General features: G+C 34.8%; 1 protein-coding gene across 1 annotated transcript in view; it reads left to right on the top strand.

Annotated features, from left to right (window-relative positions):
* The window catches only part of FSTL5 (follistatin like 5), a 269724-nt gene that overhangs the window by 182585 nt on the left and 66478 nt on the right, over window positions 1-20661 (top strand). The window contains exon 8 of the mRNA XM_059844470.1: window positions 18924-19044. Coding sequence (XP_059700453.1) covers window positions 18924-19044 — 121 coding nt within the window. The remainder of the gene's footprint in view (window positions 1-18923; window positions 19045-20661) is intronic.

The raw sequence follows: 20661 nt of genomic DNA, 5'->3' as shown, positions 1-20661 counted from the left end.
TGACAAACTCTGCCTGTTTTTATTTGCTGTGTATTTGAAGCCCTGTTAAATATAGAGAAAACATGTTTCACAGAGCAATCATTTAAAAAATAAATATAGCAATAAAAGAACATGAGGGCTAAACTGCAGCCCAAAATACAGTCAGCATTATACATTCAGGATTGTACAGTCTTCACATTTTTAGAAGAAGGGAGAAATCTGTGACACGAACATTTTCATGTACAAACAGATCACAATAATAGTTTTCTTTTATAATAGTTGAATAGAAATCTCTTTTTTCCCCAAATAAGCATTTCATAATAAAATTAGTTGTTTTGCCCATTCCTCCAAATATTCAGCAGTGTATATGGTACGTCTCAAAGAATGAAAAACAGAATATTTGTATAATTTGTAAATGTTTTTTTTTCTGGAAGACAAGTGTTTGCTACCTAACATTGCCATGACCTAAAAATACAGAAGAAAATAGAAAGCTAGTATTAGAATTCTATCCTCATGCATGACTAAAAATGGGCTTTCATCTGTATTTTGTATGCTTCAGGGTATGCTTTCTTTGTTTTGGCCATTTTGTATTAGCAAAGTTCAAAATGTGGACAAATTGTTACTTTGGGAGTTGTGCTGTCTGTCTAGCCCAAGTGAGTCTGAAATCACCTGAACTGTTATGTGTGTGGAATATTGCTACAATGAAGTATCTAGTTTGTCTATTTTTATTTCTTTTTTTAAGAAGGTTTTATTTTTAAGGTGAAAATTGTTCCCACACATCATCTCTCTTTTATGTCTGGTTTTGTTAGTTCTAGTGGTAAACTGAGCTTCCTCAGTGTGGTACTTTGTAAAATAATGGACAATTTCAAAGCTCAAAAGCTCATCTTGCTTGAGTGATGGTTTTAAGTCCCTTGAGAGGCTTAGGATAAACCCAACATAATCTGAAAAGTTCTCTGTTAAATAATAATTGCTTTTGTTAGTTTGATATTAATCACATGGCTTACATTGAAATGTGTCTTGCCCGCGTCCACAAGATCCTGTCTGCAATATTTGTTATGTTCAAAACCATTATTTGGAGTTCTTCCTAATCAATTCTAAGTGTAATAGCTGGCATGAGCTGTTGATAGAAAAAGAAAGATGCATCTGTACACACAGAAATAAAAGGGAAATGATGAATGGAAATGATGAAGCTAACAGCTCAGCTTAAGACTCAAAGGTCCTGTTGGCTTTTTTGCAGACATGAAAAGAGCAAGTGATTTCTAAGCTGGATACATACATTTTTGAGTATGAAAAAAGCCAAACAAAAACCAAAACAGAAAAAAAAAAAACAAGCAGAGAAAGTTCTTGTGCTGGGTGCAGGTGCCCAGGAATTGGCAGCAGGGGCCAGAGGTGTGGCCTCGCAGGGAAAAGGACAGGATGTCACGTGCTGTATGCAGCCATTCCCGAGGGACCATCAGCAGGGCACACCCATAGCACCTCTGAAAGAACGTTCAAAAATGGGCATAAAAAACAGGGAGAGAGAGAGAGATTAGAGAACAAAAAAGAGCAAGAAACAGCAGAGGTAAGTCTAAAGCTGGAGGAGGAGAAGGTACTCCTTGGTGAAGCAGATATCCGAAACATCTGCATTGGAGCAGGTTTATCTTGAAGGGCTTGACCAATTGCTTGACCAGTCTGGTGACTTTTTGTGATCCAGTGGTGGCAATGGTTGACAATGCAGGGCCAACAGATGTCACCTATCTAGACTTCTGCAAGGCCTTCAATACAATTCCATGTAACATCTAGATGGATGGATGGATGGATGAATGGATGGATGGAGCCAGAGGCTATGGTCAACAACTCTGTGTTGTCATGTCTAAATGGAGGCCAGTGAAAATTGGTGTCCCTCGGGGATCTGTCTGTGGCCTAGTGCTCTTCAACATCTCTATCAATCTCTATCAATCTCTATAGAATTCTCTGATATCACAGGGCATTTTGATCCCACAGACAGTGGGATTGAGGGCACCCTCGACAACTTTGCAGATGACATGAAACTGAGTGGTGCATTTGACACATCTGAAAGATGGGATGCCACCCAGGGGGACCTGGACAAATCTGAGAAGTAGATCACAGGAACCTCATTATTCATAAGCAAAAATTATGTTATACAATATTAACAGTTTAGTCACAATTCAAATACAGAAAGAGAAGGTCAGATTCAATATCCATGGAGTGAGGCACTAAAATTAATAGAGCTCAGATATATGTATATGTGGGATATTAATCCCTCTTTCCAGATAAAGTATAATAGGGAGGAAGAAAGAATTAATGGTGTCTGGATTGAAAGAAGAAACAACAAAAGAAAGACATTGAGTTAGATTCATCCCCAGACCTTCTTTTCTTCAAAATTTATTTTACTTTTCACTGTTTTCACAGATTTGATCTCTCTATCTCTCTTTATTTCTAGATTCTCTACTCCTTGTGTAATATGTCCCTAGAAGCAGTGTACTCTAAGTTTTGTATAGATATATTATAAACTCTAATGATGTTTGCCTAACTCTGGGAATTATTAATTTACTCAGTTATACAAGAACCACATCTGAGCATCTCAAGACTAATAAGGTTGTGTAAAGATCAGTACATTTTCTGAAAATGACAAGGCAAACACTGACCTGGGAAGATAGATAGTTAGCATTTTGGGTTTTCTTCAGTAAAATGCATCAAAGATCAAAATAACTGGAATTCAACACATATATAGGAAACCAGACTAAGCAGTAGTGACAATGTGATTTTGTAAATGATAGAAAGTGCTCATACTTAGAAATTAAGTTTTTGCACTATCCAATTCTCAATATGATTTAGCTATTTGCTTTTAGGAGGGTCAAACTCAGAACAATATGATGTCCTACTATTTTGTCAAATGGAAAAATGCAACAAGGAGGAAAGGAATCCAGGTCTAAACTGAAATTGATAGTTGAATTTGTATATTTTTTTTAAATATTCCACTCCTCTACTGAAAGTGTACAAAAGATATCTCTAAAGCTGTCGCCTGTGGAGTGGCTAAAAATGAGTCTTGATAATGTCTTATGCCTTGTATATTCTAAGACATTTTAAAGAAATATTGAGAAATACTGATTGACTTTCAAAGGGTGATAATAGAAATTTGTATTTAAATAGTATATTTTAAAATGTTCTATGGAGTGTGTGTTAATAACATTACTGATAATATCCAGTTGATAATTTTAAAAGTCCTTAGTTCTCCTCAGCTCTTCTTATGGTACTTATAACTACTTTCTGTAGAAGTACTGCATCTTGCTCCTAATCCTTCTCTTACTGAAACTGATGGAAGGCAGGGATAATTAGCACCCATCTGAGTGAAATGATGAAAAATTATATGCCTCTGCAAATTTTGCTGAAGTTGTAATATAATTGTGCTGTGACTCACTACAGAACTGATATCACAGGGCATTTTGATGACATTTCAGTACACATATAGAAAGGATTTTTTTTTTTCCTTGCTGTTATCTTGCATCTTAAATTTAATATTTGCCTTTCCACTTTCCTCTTGTTTTTATCTAACCTACTATTCATTAGAGATAATAATTCCCATGTATTAAAAATAGCAGATGTATTTCCCAAATGCAATACATATTACTTTTTTAGTGTTAATTCATTCGCTGTTTTAAGTTTTTGTAACTTAATTTACTTTATTCTTTTTCTGATATTTATTTCAGCTTTGCCTTCAGGTTCTTTCCTATACATGTGAGCAATCTTACTTTTCTTTTAAGATCTTGGCCCTTTTTCTTACATTTATTGAAGATTTACTGGGATGGTTTGTCAGCATGCAAAGTTTAACAGTAACTTTTCAAAATAGTGTAGTTCAACTTTTTCCTTTTGGTAAAAGCTCATAATATCTCTCTTTAGGCTGCCTTAATGGAAAGCATGTAATATTTCAATTTTGAGGTTTTTGAAGTTATGTCTAGGTTACCTTTTCCTCAAAACTTCTGATTTGTTTATCTTGTTAAAATTAATTTGCGCATTAAAGTTGACCCTTTTTTGGTGGCAGTTGGAATTTTCTTCTTGAAATCTTTGCCCTTCACCCACCAAGAAAACCCAAAAGACTGTAAAGGAGAATACCATTAAAAACTAACATTCTCTAAAGAACACAATAGCTTCCATTCTGTAGAGTTCTAATCAGAAACTGATGACAGAAAGGTTTCCAGATTCTCCAAAACATTAAGCACCTTTCCTAGAAAGGACTTCAGACATCTGACCTCTTCTATTTCTTTCAACTTCTCATTCTGTGTTACCCCTTTTATTATTCTTAAGAAAAATCTCAGGAGAGCCTCATGAATTATTCCTTTCCACATTGTTTTCTCCCATGGGATAGTATGGACCTACATACAAGCTTCTCTTTATGCATTGTTGAATTGCTCTTAATGCAGCACAGTTATGACTCTAATACAGTGTTAGAAATATGAATGTCTGAGAAAAATATGTGTGTGCGTGCATTTGTACTTCTGAGAGAATCCCAGGTGAACCATAAATGTCAGGAAAATATTCTTCAATCTTTTCCTCAAATCACATAAAGCAATGCTTAATAGTATTTCTTTTTTATTTTTTTTAAGCAAGGACATTAACTAGAGGACTTAAATTTAAAGAGAGTGAAAACTAATAGTCTAGACTGAATAGTGTCCTGGTTCTGGCTAGACAGGTTAAATTTTTTGCAGTAGCTAGGGGGGAGCATGTCTAGGACCCAGGGAGTAGTCTACCACTCACATCATTTTTTGGGAATGGGGGAAGGGCTCCCTTCCACGGAGAGTAGCATGGCAAAGGGAGCAGTCAGGTGTTCTGGGGGTTCTGTGGGGGCAGGTGAGCAATCACATATGAACTGTTCACTTCTTTTCCTCTTGTAGAATCTGTCATTAGTATTGTTGCTGTTACTGATTGTTGTCTTATTTCATTGCTATTTCCAGTAGATTGTTCTCAGCTCAGCCCATGATCTTCCCTCTTGTTCCTTCAATTGTCCTCTCCAGCCTACCACATGGGAGTGGGGTGTTATTGAACTCCACATGTTTTGGCAAGTTTCAGTATTAGGGGAAACCATTCCTAAACCTTGACAAAAAGGCGTTCAAAGTTCATGTACATTTCTTTATTCTCAAATATCCTGAAAGAGGGAATGCCTGCTTGCAGCCAATGCACTGACTTTCTGATTTGCTGCAGCAAGCTCTGCATGCTCTTGTTTTATTCCTGAGGAGGTTTTCCTACTCCCTGCAGTGTTGCCACAGGCCGTCTTATTGCTTGTGTGAGGGAAAGTGCAGTGGTCCTATGATATGAAGGGAGCCCCAGAACCTACTTCCCTTCAGAGGTGATGCTCCTAAGCTCATCCATTTTGGAAGACAGTAACTCATGTTCCAACAATGAGCAAATACAGTGCTTTTGGCAAAAAGCTGGCAGTCTTGTTCAGTACAAAATCTGGATCCTGATCAGTTTATTTTGAGCTTTAATTACTAAATGGCAATGCAGCAATTTCAGTGTGTGATCTTCTATGTGGTATTGTGTGTGTTACAACTACAAAATATATATAAGTTATATATATATAACTTCATTGTATTTGAGGTTCATTTTAAAAGCCTAGTTGCAGGGGTTTTCCTTGTACATTATGTTTATGACACATCTTAAACACAACACACTACATCTCTCAGATATTTTCTACTGATTTTTCTGATGAGGTGGTTGGATTTGATTAACAGTGACTCATCAAAGTCAGCATGTTTCTATTTTTATCTATATTGAATTGTCCTTTATCTGTTACACAGTTTTTCTTTTAAGTAGGATGCATTATTACATTTTCTTTTGTATTTCATCAGTTGAATACCAGTTTTGTTCTTTTCTACTCCACTTGTTATGATCTGATTGTTGAGATGTCTCTGCCTGACTTAAGGTACAAATGAGACCACATGCCAAAACCAGTAGTATGGACTTTATTTAACAGTAAATGTGAGGTACAGAGATAGAAAGAAATAGGAAAGAGCAAGGGAGGGAGTGAAGGAGAAAGAGATAAAGAAGAGAATCATCACCACACTGTACATCTAGAGGCATCCCATTGATCCTTCTTCACCCTGGTCTTCTTGGTAGTGGGGGTCACAGAGTCTTCTGGAGGTGCCACTTTACTTTTATTCAGGCCAGTTTGTGGGTATCCATGGGTGTTCACAGATGTTCCCATAACTGAGTGTGGCATGTGTATAAGCAGCTGTTTTCTCTCCCACAGTTTGCCATAGTGGGAATTTTTGCACAGATGCATTAACCAGGGTGTGTTAACCAAACCTGAGCTCCTCTAGGCCTGGAATAAGCACCTTCCTGTTGTAAATTCCTGTCTTCTGCACTTATCTCAAGTTCATGCTGCTGTGGCCTTGGCAATGTTTGAGGCAGTTGGTGTTTAAGTCTCTTTTTAAGTCTCTTACATCTCCCTGTGGCTCAAACAGTGTCTTCCTGGGACCTTTTTTCCATCTCACAGTTTGCCCAAGGGGGTGATGTGTTTGTAGAAAAGTCAGAGAAAATATACAAACAGCAGGAGAATGACACAAGCAATTCTAGAGTGTACAATAGCTATCCCAACAATTACAAATGTTACTCCAGTTGCAATCATCAACCCAATTTTCATTATAGCCATTGCCCCCACCCCACGAGTAACAAGGATTAGAACATGGACATCAGCCAGTAAGCTAGCTTTGGGGTTGGAGTGATTGGGAAAGCTCTGATATTTGACCAGTGGTTTCTTTAATTTTGGCTTGGGCTTCTTCACTTGATGATGTTGCATTGAGAACGTTAATGCAACAGTCAGTTTCAGTAGGATTTAACATTCTACATATTCCTCGTTCCTTTAATGATAACATATCTAATGCCAACTAATTTTGGAAAGCCATTTTTTACACTAATTGATCTTGTAAGTTCAGCTCTAGGAGCGGATACTTGGCTAAGTAACTTGAGGGCATGTACCTGCCACATAATATTTCCCAATGCCCATTGGTGTTGTGTGATAACTATAGAAGGTGTAAAAAAAATTACAAGTCCCAAAGCTATTTTTTTTTTTCCCCACTGTATAATAATCACATCTATTACTGATCATTTCCCATCTTTTTTCAGGAAACTTGTTTTCTGCTGTGTCTTTCCCGATAATGAATAATGAAAAATGGAATTTGGGTAAATGGATGGGAGTTCTATCCTGCACCTTAGACAGCATACTCAGTTAGGAACATCCCAAAGCTAATCCAGGTGGTGCAGGATAGATGCACATCCAGGTGTCTAACAAGTACATTTGGGGCTTGAATTTAGAGATAACTCCTACTCCTTTTTTTTCAGGCACCAGAACTTTTATCATACCTTTTTTTTTACTCTTGCCCATTTTCCCTGTATTTCAAAATGAGTGGAAAGCTGTTTTATATTTTGTCCTACAAGATGACTTCTAAAACTTCTTAGGCATCTTTTCTTCACTCCCATAATGTCTTTCTTCCTTAAGCTTTTCTTTCAATTCAAATTCATTGTTTTTTCTGTTCTTTTCGGTATATCTGTTTAAAGATGCAGGTTATGTCTGCATTCAATATTGGTGTTACTAGAAAATTCATTCTGTCCTATTAATTTCTGATTAGTTCATCAAAAAATTGCAGTTCAATTTTTTTGTATGGGTATAGACATACTCTTCTCACTTCTTCTGCTGTATGCATCTATCAGCTGGGTGAAATACAGCATAATTTCTGAATAATTTTATTACTAGTTACATATTTATTTCTGCAGCTTTACCAGGTCATTTTGCAGTAGTTTTGCTATTCTAGCAGACTTAATGCTTTTCACAGCTTTCAGAAGAATTATGCGAAAGGGTTTTATAGTACACAGAAAGAATACTGAGCTTTTCAGGTTATTATTTTTGAAAAGAAGTCTTGAAAGAGCAACCTGACTACGCTCCAGCTAGCAGTAAAGGTCACTCCTTTTTAAGAGCATGAGGAAGATGCTTTGTTAATAATGGCCTCTTGTGGCTCGCAGTCCTGACTTTCCAATCATTGCTGTAGTACATTAAATAGGAGGGCCATATCACCAGCAATAAAAATGCTTTGATCCAGGAGTCTGTTTCATTGAACAGAGAGACACAATTGCTTAAATAAAAAAAAAAGAAAAAAAAGAAAAAAGAAACCCTGTCTGGCACACCACCGCAAGCAGCCTGTGAGGAAAAATTAGGATAGGTAGGATGTAATTACCTATTGGGAACTTGGCTCAACTGTCATGTATATATTTTCAAAAATAATTTTTTTTTTTAAATACTGCAGAAGTGTACAAGGGCATTTACTTAGTACTGACTCAGGAAGAAAATTTCTACCCACCTGAAATATAATTGGTACTGCTACTTGCAAAAGTGAACATGAAGCAAATTGTTTATCTAGACCAAGTCTGATCAGTTTGTTAACTCTGACTGGGTAACAACAGAAGAGGCTATATCTGCCATGATTTTCAAATGATGATATTTAAGATTTCTCTGAATCAAACTGGTCAGGGATCTATCTGCTCATATACCTGACATCATGTATCCATTCATATCTAAATTAAATTAGATCTACTTTAGCTCAGACTGATTTCTCTTTCACCTGGTAATTTTATCACCTTCATGTGTATTCTTCCTTCCTTTCTTTTTCATTTTTGTACTGTTCTCACATTACTATCTTTATAATCTAAAGCTTTCTTTTCAAAAGGATTCATTTAGAGCTTCATCTTTTTGGGTATATACAAGAGCCTTTGTATCCATGGCAGAGTGTTTTCATTATTCTCTTCAAAAGGAGATATAAAGTAAACTCAAGGTTTTCCTAATTTGGTGTTATTTAGGAAACAGATCTATTAATGATGTCCAACTGATTCTGCTTTCATATACACCTGGCTTAAAACTACAACCAGAAGTAAGGAACTTGAAACAGTGCTTCTAAATAATATCTAATTTGGTTTGGTATGAAAAATTGTCCTTGAGTAAGGAGAATTCAGATGGGTTTACAGGGGATCATTGAATCTGCATTCTTTATTATACTTTTATGGGTAAAGAGAGATAGAAGTGACTGGGTTTTTGACAGTTACTCAAAAGCACCTGCTAAGTATGTTTTGGTTTTGGCTGATGAACATTTTTCATCTAGAACTTTCTAAGAGGAATATAGTAATGTTTTCAAATGATATTCATTTGCATATAGATCCTTAATTGAAGTCTTGAAGAGAAAAAATAATTTTTTTACATAGAAAATAAATTTCAGAGTACCTTAATAAAATCACACAGTCTTATCATTCTCACCTGAAGTATATTATGTTGTCTGGTTTAAAAGCAGATTTCTGTGTCCATTTTTAAAGCATTTTATTTCAAATCATTCTGTTACTTTAGTGGGAAGAGGCTATGTCTTCCTTTCTAGAATATGTTCTTCTTCTAGGCAAAGATCTGTCTTTACTGACCTGTTTGTATTAATGAGAAATAAAATGGAATTGCCATACTCTGGCACAGTAAAATATCAATGCCATACGACTTTTGTCTACAAGATACTTAAAAGTTTGTGCAGCAATTTGGCAAATTCCATTAACTCCATGAAGTTCCTGCTATTGTAACCAGTAGTTAATGAAAGATGACTGAAATCCTGTTTTGCCTTCACATTTTTAACATGAGATACATAGTTATAACATCAGACAAGAAATTCATTCATGAAAAAAACTTTGAAGTTTAACCTGTGATTATTGAACAATTAACGTGTCAAAAGGAAGGCAGGGAAGAAAAAGCTGTCTTTTCTCCCACCCCTCTGTATTAGTAGAGACTTTTTATTTCTGACATGATTCTATGATTAGTTAGCAACAGCTAATGATAGAGTTATAATTGGAGGAAAATATAATTGAAACCAAGGGTTAGCTGGAGAAAAAGAGCTTATGTGCAGTTTAGTCTTCCAAAGACTGTACTGTATATAAGGAAAATATATTACAGTATTTCAGTAATATAGTTTTATGTGGTGACAGTAGCATAGAGTCTTTCTAATGAGTAGCATTCATTTCTTAAAATAAAAGCAAAGAACAGGGGTGAAAAAAGTAAATATAGTGTATATAGCTTCATGTTTTGTAAAGGAGTTGCACTTCTAAAAAAATGTTGGGCCCATTACAGAAAACAGTATTAGAAAAGCAAAAATTAGTTACAGGAGGCAAGTAATGATCCACTAAGAAGTAAAATTATTTTGGTACATCTTGTAGAAACTTGAAGTGTGTTAACAAAGAGTAAGCTATTGTTGCAGCAGAAGAAAAGTGTTCATTGTGATTGGCAGAGCAGTGGTAAAGTTGAAGTAATGGATGTCTCACAGAAGAGGGAACCTGTTAATTTAAAGACAGCACAGGAATGTGGTCATGACTCAGTGTGATACTGTCATTTGCATATAAATTTTTATATAAGGGTTTCATTTAACTGGAGTTTGTGGTCTTATTTTTAAACTGTGCAACTGAAAGTAATTGTGTTCAATTTTTTTTTTAGAAATATTGTAATGCATGGGAAACACGTGTACCTCTGTTAGGTACTTTGCTTTTAAATAACACACAGTTTACCTGCAGCAGGATATAGTAAATGTTTTAAGTATAGCAAATATGAGCATTTAATAATAGCAAAGTGTCTTAATATCAGCAATATTTATTTGTTAATAGCATCCAGAAAATATTTATTATTACTATACCCCTTTTGAAATGGGGAATTTCCAACCTCATTTTATGACTTGAACACAGACCAGATTTAACAGAAAGAAGAAACAGAAATATCTTATTGATAATGATGTATAGAAAGTAATGAGATTTTGCTAGTTCAACCGTTGTGATACCTGTAGGCTTAAAAGAACATCTTGGCTTCATATCTGTAAAAGAACAGAAGTCCTACTTGGTACAGCTCTAGAAAATATGTTGGTCAGTGCCACTATATGCTGAAAAATCTTGCTTTTTTTACTGAAATCTTTTTGAACACTGTAATTGTTCTTGTTTTGTACCAGGATGTTCTTCCAATATCTTACAATTAACCTGACCAGAAACCAGAACCAGAGACTACAATGATGCTTAAAGTATCTCAATTCATTTCTGTATAGTTGGAAAACAAATAAAAAACCTGACTCCAAAACAAAACCCAGAGAATTTTTCTGCATAAATAGTTTCTGTGCTTACAGTAAAAGGTTGCTGCCAATGACCTTGAAGTGACTTTTCTTTCATTGATATCAAGGAATCAATCTTGCCAGTTAAGATTTCTTGTGATAAAGAATTAGACTGATGGACATGGATTGTTGTATTAGTGGTTTGAGCACAGACAGTGTGTGTGATGCTTAGATAACCAAGATGGGAATTAAATGTAAATTGTCTCAGCTTTCAGTATTTTATTAGTGTAAATTCATCATCTGTTTGTAGTACTCCAGTTTCATGCTGAGTGCTTAGTTCAAGTGACTGGAATTTTCTGTTTATTTAAAAGGCTCTAAGAAGAATATTTCAGAATTATTGGGTGTGTCGATTTTGGTTAAACCCTTAAGTGAAACTGCTGTGCTGGCATTCAAACTGCCAATAGTTTGATTTTATAAGATAAGAGAAAAAGATGGCAAGGAGTGGATGTCATTCACTTTGTTGTATGTAATCAGGTGTATAGATGAAAAAACCCAAAAAGTTTAGTGTAGAAATTACATCCAGAATCTTTCTAAGCATCTTTGTGCCTATTTCTTGTATGATGTACTGGATGACTAACTGAGGCAAGTGGGATTGTATTAATAATCCAAGTAATGTCTGACTGGCCCTGTTTTCTTTCTACTGTTGTCTTTAGATCATACAATAATGCTGCATTTAAAATTAGAGATCAACTTCAGAAAAACTATATGAATTATAATGTGGGTTTTTTCCCCCTAGTATGCTAAGAATGGGCCAAAGTGAATCATTCTGATTTTTAAATCATTTTAAGGTACTAGGTTGTCTTTTTTTTCCCTTGCCACTTACCCCAATATATCCTCTTCAGCTGTCACATAGTAGGGCATTCTCAAAAAATCTCTGTCTTTTTTGGTTTAGGTTGTTTTGTCTGCAAGATATTTGAAAGTTGTTTGAAAAGATATTTTTGTTGTCTATTTATTGGTTTCTCACATGTACATAAAGGAGTTTGTGACAACCTAAAATTTATCCCACTGGTCTCTTGTGGATTGCATAAACCTTGAAGACACTCTGCCTCCTTGTCTGTCTTGCTCCTGGATAATTCATAAATACATGGGATGGACTAGATAATAATTGAAACTTTGAGTAATACAAAAATTTGAGGGTTGTTTATTTTCTTTTTTTTTTTTGTAGATTCTCTTGAGTTTGTAAAGAAACATCTGGAGAAATTTGTGCCTATGAATTAAAATGGGTTTTTGTTTCAAGATAAGTGCAGTTCAGGAACCAAAGATATGATTTTTTCTCAATGTAAGAAGAGAGGTTGGGACTGATGCAACTAAAACTGAAACACAGTGGTTTTTTGCAGTAGGAAGATCAAAAACTCCAAAACTCCCATAAACTATAAATTTAAAACTAAATCGTTTGTAGTATAAGTATTTGAAAACAGATTAAATTTTAGCACAGTATAATTATATAGTGTGATTTTTTAGAATCAGAAAAATTTAGGGAATATTCAGTGATTTCTTTGCACTCTTTCTATAGATAAAATGTCTTTGAAAAAAGAAAGTGGAAATGGGGATGCACTTGCTAAAATCTCATTCCACAAACCCAACTCTAAACTGAATCACCTTACAGAGTAAATTACATCAGTACTTCTGCTTCTCTGGGCCTTCCTAACACTTAGATACACTTTGGAATATGACCCAAGTAAACTGCATAGTACAAAGCTAGTTTCTCTTTACAGAACTGGCTTGGAGTGTAATAATAAATGCATCTACAATTAAAGCTGATTTAAAAAATAAAAGGAACAGTTTGGGGGAATGATAATAAACTGTGGTAATTGGGTAATTATTATAAATTCATTTCATTGGTTATGAGTTTAACTCAAAAAATATGTGAGGAATGAATGTCAAATAGATTTATCTGATTAAATCTGATTATATAACAATTTGGTTTGTTAAAAAGGAGTAAAAGTCAAATGATATATGAGTCATTCTGAAGATCTCCATGTAACATGAAGCAATAAAAAAGACAGCTGTATCAGAGCATGCTGAATCTTCCATTTATAATATACTGCATCTACTCAGTTGGAGATTTTGAATGTCTAAATAAATTAGCAGTCCTTATTGCTGATCATCAAAAGATAACGTAAAATTACGGAGTTTTTGGGGAAGTAAAAGGTTAGTGATGTTTTATGGCTAGCCTCAAGAGCTCTAGTACTTTGGCAAAGCTCTCACTTATGTCTAATGTCTGCCATAAACAAGAAAAAAAATCCAAATTCTCTTTTCAGATCTACATATCAAATGAAGTCATTATTCTCACTGGTAGTCTAGCACTGAGGCATTTTATGTCACTTTCCTGTGTCATCCCTCTTCAGGTTCTTAAGAGGTTGGAACATTATTAGATTTCAAAATAGCAAAGCCAATTTTTAATCAACTGACACTTTTTGAAAGGCACAAAGCAGTTGCATGTTTTATGTAGAATAATGGATATTACCATTTATTAGCTGTTGCTGTTTCCTCACGAAGTGGAATTGCAGTCCTTACTGTATCTCAGAGAATAAAGGGAAAATCATCCATTTCTAATTAATTACTTAAACAGGTACAGTGTTATTGTACTCATTTATAGTCAGAGAAATAATCTTTTTCTCAGATTTGCTGAATACAGCCAAATCCTTCTCAATTCAACTACCGGCCTGGGTTTATGCATTACAAAGTCTTATTTTAGGAAGCAAGACTAGGGGGTGACCTCTGCATTGAGCATTTGTAATATAATACAAGCTGAGGAAGGTATGCATGAAGACTTTCTCAGCATGGGAGATTTAGTTGTTCTCAATTACTCACCAAATGTTCACCACTTTAGTCAGTCATCAGTGGAGTAAGTCTAGTAAAGCTGTTTTGCAGTAATGAGTTACAGCCTTTGTAAAATTCAGTCATTATTTGCTTTTTTCTTTCTGTTCTCCCCAGTGTCAAGAAAAGAGGAACCAGTGAAATGCTTGGAATATCTAATTGTAGCTAGGAAGTTTGTTTTCATGGTCAGCAGAGAGAGGTGCGTGGCAGCTAAAACAGTGGGCACTGACAGATCCACTGAATGATCCCATAAAAGGATTTTGCTACCCTGAGCTTTCTCAAATGACTGTAAAAGAAGCTTAGGAAGATTAATTTCCTTTGACCAAAACTAGTCTGCATTAATAGTCACCAATTGGTGTCTGGTGTTGTATTCTTGAGAACACAGTTTCTTTTAAGGTTTTGTCACTTTCTACTGCACATACTGTATGAGTGCTTATGTTAGACTGTGCACTTCCCTTCTCCAAGCTCTTGCATGATTTGCAATTTTCTGTCAGGCTGATTCTTCAACCAGTGGACTTACACTAGACTAATGATTTGTTCTTATTGCAGCTGTAAAATTTGAGACTGAGAGAAGGTATGCAAAATTTGGGCTTATGAAATGTAGTGTTTATTTTCCCTCCAAATCTAGAAGGAAAACTTTTCTGCAAAATGCAGGTTTTTTTCAGTGTTTTTTGTGGAATATAATTTCTTTGTGACAGTCAGTAGTAAAGTGCAGAGTTGCATTGCTTTGCCAATGTGAACAGAGAAACTGATTACTTGGAAAATAGGAGTTGTAACATTGACATTAGCACAAAAAGCCTGAGCTGAATTTGTCTGGCAAATGAACTGTACATAAATAATTATTTTTAAAAATGTTTTCAGTCAGCCTTCAAAAGGATATCTACTCTCTGTGTCCTTGTAATAAAGGAAGGTTAGAGATACTGAAAAATAAGTAAAATATGAGCAAGAACATGACATTAGTATTACTGGTACTTCCAAGAGCTAACTGAAATAAAATGCAGAAAGCATTTTAGGATGTACAGGAAATAAAAGGGAATATGTGTACTAGTTTTGTTTTACAAGCAAACAACTGTTGTTCTGAAAATATCTGGTTTCAGTTATTGATACAGCCTTCCCCTTGCAAACCAACACAAAATTTTAATTCTTAGCTTCAGATTTTCTACCTGATCAGCTCAGAGACAAGTGATGTGGGTTTTTTTTGCCTTTCTCCATTAAAAAAATCAAGATTTTCCTTTTAAAATAAGGGAAATGGCCCCACCCAGAGTGTGGGGCATTTAACTGCTATTAATAACCATCAATAAAAAAAGGCCCAAACAATATATTTTTTCCTTTGTTGTGGATTTGTTAAAGACTGCAAATAGAAACAAAGGTAATATGAAAAAGTATGAATTCATAATATTTGGTGTTCACTAATTCCATTATTAAGAACACAATAAACTAATTTTTTTCTGTTTGAGGATAATGTAAGTAAGAATTCACATCTTCAGTTCACAAAGCCTATGTACTTTTCTTTATTTTTAAAAAAAATTATTTATACAAAGCCAAAACCCCCAAAAAGCTATTTAGGAAAGCAATGTATGGGGAAAAAATGCTGGAAAAAAAAAGAAAAACCAAAATGGCACAAACCAAAGCAAAAATACTGCTAGCTTCTATGATGATGAACAAATTCAAGCAATCTGTTTCATTATATGTTCTCCTGTGGGGACAAAGCTAGGAACAGTCTTCCTAGAGCTGTTAATGAAGAAATGCTGGAAAATGGTCATAAATTCTCTCATGTGCAAAGTGATAGCATATGAAAGTGGGTTATAAACTCCAAGGATATAATTGCTGACTCAAAAAAAAAAAAATCACCTTTAGTATCTGTTTTATAAGCAGTAAGAGAGCAAAGCAAAGATTCACTATCAAATTGAAGTCTTTCTTTATTATTTTGCTCATTATTTGTAAGGTATATCATGATTTGTAAAATGTCAAGTTCTTCAGGAGAACAGAAGTGCAGTGGAATCATTGTTAAGGTAATTGTTCAATTCTATCTTTTCATGTATGACAAAAATAATTAGAGTTTCTCAGTGTAATTTTAGAAGTACCTTGCCATTTCTATGTGAACAGCAGGAGAACAAAAATTGAGCTTGTAGCAATTTTTTTTTTTTACTGTCATCAAATATATTTTCCAAAATATAAAAGCCACCACTTTTCTGTATTTGTTGTTGTTGATTTTTGAAGGCTCTGTTTCAAAGATCTTTGTGTGTCAGTATAGATACGGGGTTATTTTAAATTACTCAGCTTGTGAGTCAGTCAATAAAACACTAAACATTTGTCAACATGCAGTGTCAAGTAGCTCTGTTTGTACTTCACCATCCCTTTTCAAATGCTGCTTACAACATTAAGTTCACTTTGTATTGAGTGGTTTGCTTTAATTAACAAAACAAACATTGAACTCAGTATAGCAATAAGCTGGGGACATTTATTTTGTAGTTGTAAAAAAACCCAAACCAAACAGCCAGACAAAACTCACCACTACCAACAAAACATACTGTCCATAAAATTCTAACTCTCTGAGAGTCATCATGTGTGAATTCTAATGAAATACTAATATAAAATAACGTCAGGAGTGTTTCATCCATGGTTTCTATGAAAAGAAGGGAGAAACCATGCACAAGCACACATTTACTTAGAAAATAGTGGTGGTACCTAAAGATATCATATGCCACAATGAATCAGTTAAAGAGCTTTAACAGGTAGGTGTGCTTCAAAGCAAGATCTAATAATTTAGCATAAGGAATATTAAATTAAGCTACTTTCCAGACTGCATTGTAGCAGCTGAATTTTTCTACACTCCATCCATGCCCTGCTTTGTTCACAAATAACTTTGGCAGAGATTAGGCAAAAAATTCCAGATGATAATAACAAAACCCATTTTCCAGAGAAAATGTAAGTACCTGTAGTGTGGCTGTTTTTAATAGCTGTCGTTTCATCTTCCACTAATAATGCTGTTGAAGAGGAACACTTTGAAAACGTGTGTTCAGCTGGTAAGGGGGAAAAAGTAAATTGATCTTCTGCTTCATAAATTTTAGAAAGAGATAAAGATCAAAATATCCAAGAAGGAAGTCTTTTGAAGTTAGTTGGGTGGGTTATTCTGAAGGGGAATTGTGTTGGTTCGCATCATCAGTTAAAAATGAAGTCCTAAAGAGGGTGCCTTTTTTGATCTTGGCAGTGGTAACATGTAATGGTATATTGAAGATTTGGTAGAAATATTTTCTGTATAACCAAAGTGCTAATATAGAAACCTTTAGTTATCTTGAGGAAGTCAAGTTATTGATAGTATTGCCAGGTAGGCTTATTTTTTAGGCGTGTTGTTTTGTTCTCCCAAGGAAGAGCTAGCAGAACCACTGGAAGCACAGAGATGTAAAATGTGAAATTTAACTGCCCACATATCTTTGGATGAAGAAATACAGAGAGATATATGGGTTTTTTATAATATTTTAAAGAAAGAAAGATCTTTAAAGTATTTAGAGAAAGATAACTGAGAAATTAAAAGGAATTTCATAGAGATTTCAGTTCTCTTGTGTTCTCTGAGTAAGAATAAAAATTGGAAAGTGAGAACTGAAAAAAATTAATCTCAATAAATGGGAAAAGTTGTAGGTGAGATCATGGAAGAATGTAAGAATAAGGCAGCACATAGTAATATTTTCTAATATTTTCATAGTTATATTTTCCAAGTTCTTTTACTGTGCAATTTACAGTGACTGAGGTATTATAGCTGAAGTTTTTTGGTTTTGCAAGCTTTTGATAAAGTCTTCATGGATTTGAGGACTTTATAGAGAAGGTCACAAAGTTTGTGAAGAAAAAAATAAGGAAGAACTGGCTTGGGATATGGAGGTGAGCACAACCTTGGCTACAGTGACCGTGAGATGGCCGAGTCAAGGAGCCTATGAGGAGACAGCAGGGCAAAAAGCAATACAGCAAAGGACTTCAGAAAAGGAGACTTCAGCCTGTTCAAGGATGTTCCTGGAAGAATTCCACAGGAGAGCGTGCTGAAAATAAAAGGGGTCTAAGAGAGATGGTTGATTTTCAAGGATGACCACCTCCACAAGAATAGGCTTCACAATGAACAGTAAATCAAAAGCAACAGAAGTCTGTATTAATGAACAAGGAGCTCTTGACATAACTCAAATGAAAAGAAAAAGGTGTAAGGAATGACAGGTGACCCAGGAAGAGCCTGGAGACTCTATTTGAATGTGCAGATAAGAAAAGATGAAGCCATCCCAGAACTGGATCTGGTCCAGATATTTGAAGGTCTGCAGAGTTTCAGGACTATATCAGCAGCAAAAGAAAAGGGAAAATTTGGACCTTTGCTGAGCTGGCATGGGACCCAGTGGCAAAAGATGTAGAAGACGATGATGTACTAAAAACCTTTTTTGCCTTGGTCTTGATAACAGACATTTGCTTTCAGGAATCCCAGATCCCTGAAATCAGTTTACAGCAGTAGTTCTTCTTTAATGTATCAGTGAATCTAATGAGAAGAACTGAAGAAAAATGAGGATTTTTTTTTTTTTTGTCATGTCTGCTCATTACAAAGGAGGCAACACTTCCCCAGGATGTCATTTAACTTGTTAATTTTTGCATAGATTTCATTTTTCTCTCTGGTTGGATGCAATTCTCAAAATCTTCTACAAATAACTGTCATAGCTAAGTAAACGTATTGCTTCTGCTGAGTTTATCTAGTTGTTGAAATAAAAGTTGTGTTTCTTTTACAGTCACAATATATGTAGCAAGATTGAACAACTACACCATTCACAAGTATAATATTTGAATTTCAGATTACTGTCAGATATGCTGGTTTAATATTTGTGATGTGTGATGTCTGATATTTGCATCGCAGCTTTGTTGCTGAGATGATGAGCGTAATTACTGTAGAGATGTGGGTTTAATTATGATAACCTTGTTTTTAATCTTTCCTGGTAGGATTTTGGAGATGATGGGTCCTTGTACATCACTAAGGTTACCACAACTCATGTGGGAAATTACACCTGCTATGCTGATGGGTATGATAAGCTCTATCAAACTCATATTCTCCAAGTGACTGGTAAGAAAAATGTTCTAAACCTGAATTTTGTAAAGCAGATCAGTTGTTTCTTTCCTACATTTTTTTGTAATGTGTTACATCTTAATAGAAAAAGGTATATATTTTTTCCTTCATTTATCTCCTTCAAATAACCTTAAAAATAATGAAACACAATAATTTTAATTTATCGCTTCCATAGAATAATAACTATTTAAAGGTGTAAAGATAGTCCATAGGACTTGCTTTGCACCTGTGACATTATGAAGAACAGTAAGTGGCTTATATATATGTATACACACAGCTCAAGTAGGTTTTAGTATTAATTTAGTAACCTGGGGAACACGCTGAGAAAAGTAAATGTGTAAGTTTCTTGTGTTAAGAATGTTTTGTTGAGTATAAGATTAATAGAATGCACTTCCCTGAAGATTTTGTCATTGATGTAGGCTTCTAAATTCACATTTATGTGTTTGAAATCTAACCATGATTTTAGTAGATTAGCTTGAGGCACCTGGATTTCAAAACTTGATCTTTACATTTTCCTACATCTGTTCAAGTTCCAGGTAACACCTCATTGAATTCTGTACTTGGACAAAACTTAACTTCTTTGTTACTGGTGCCCTGAAGACAGGCCTTGACTTTCCCTCAAGCTGGTGTACCCTCTCTTTTTTCTTATATGCAATTTATTCCCTAAAGTATTCTAAGGAATTCTTTTCCACTGATGAAGAGTCTGCTTTATCATCAAGGTTTAGTGTCTTTTTTTTTTTTTTCTTAGAGTGCTTTCATGTTATTTCAATTCATATTTATCTTTGACCCTTAAGACTCCCTTTCTGCTGTAAACTACTAGTGTTTGTTGTTCCATGTTGTTGTTTAATCCTATCCAGAATCATGTTTGACCTCAATCTTCCCCAAATTTACTTTGCATTAAGAGGCTCTATTTCTCTCCTGAGGCATACTCTAGCCCTAGTTTCCTGGCCACTGCTGTTACCATCATTCTTTGTTTTGTTCGCTATTAATCTGTTGCATAAGCCCTTATTTGGCTGAACTCTTTTTAACATCCAAGAATGCTGAAATATTTTCTTTTATTCTTATTTTTCATGTATACAAGTATGAAATACAGCTTCCAAGATTATTTTGGCTTATAATATGATTTTTCTTCTTTTAATAGCCTTCCCCCCCTTTTCTGTTCTTAATGTCTTTACATTTTAAATTCATTTGACACTTAGTGCTTGTTTGCAGTTTTATAAACATTTTGTCTCTGCTGTTATGTTTCTCCAGGAAGCTGGCTTGTAGTATTTCTCTATCCATATGTTTCAACTTTTTTCCACAGTTTCTTCCCCTCCTGAACCACAACATATTGTACATAGAGTGTTGTCCCTGAGCTAATGGGGATATGGCATCAACATGTTTTCCTCCAAATTTAATTTTTTTTCTGGGATTACTTTCTGTCATTTAAAAAGCCAGGTAGCAACTACTGGCTAAACTAGTGAGAAGACTGATGTGCAGTTTATTAATATTTTAATTCCTGAAGACGTAGAAGAGTTCTTAGCAAGCTGAACACTTTAGTGGGTTCTTGACCAACATTCTCCTCTGTTTTATGGGGTTTGGTTTACCCTAAATTTTTAACAAAATTATATTCTT

The sequence above is a fragment of the Haemorhous mexicanus genome, chromosome 4, assembly GCF_027477595.1.
Source record: "Haemorhous mexicanus isolate bHaeMex1 chromosome 4, bHaeMex1.pri, whole genome shotgun sequence".
NCBI classification, from domain to species: Eukaryota; Metazoa; Chordata; class Aves; order Passeriformes; family Fringillidae; genus Haemorhous; species Haemorhous mexicanus.
The sequence above is the reverse complement of the archived record's forward strand: the minus strand, read 5'-3'. Positions and strand labels throughout refer to the sequence as shown.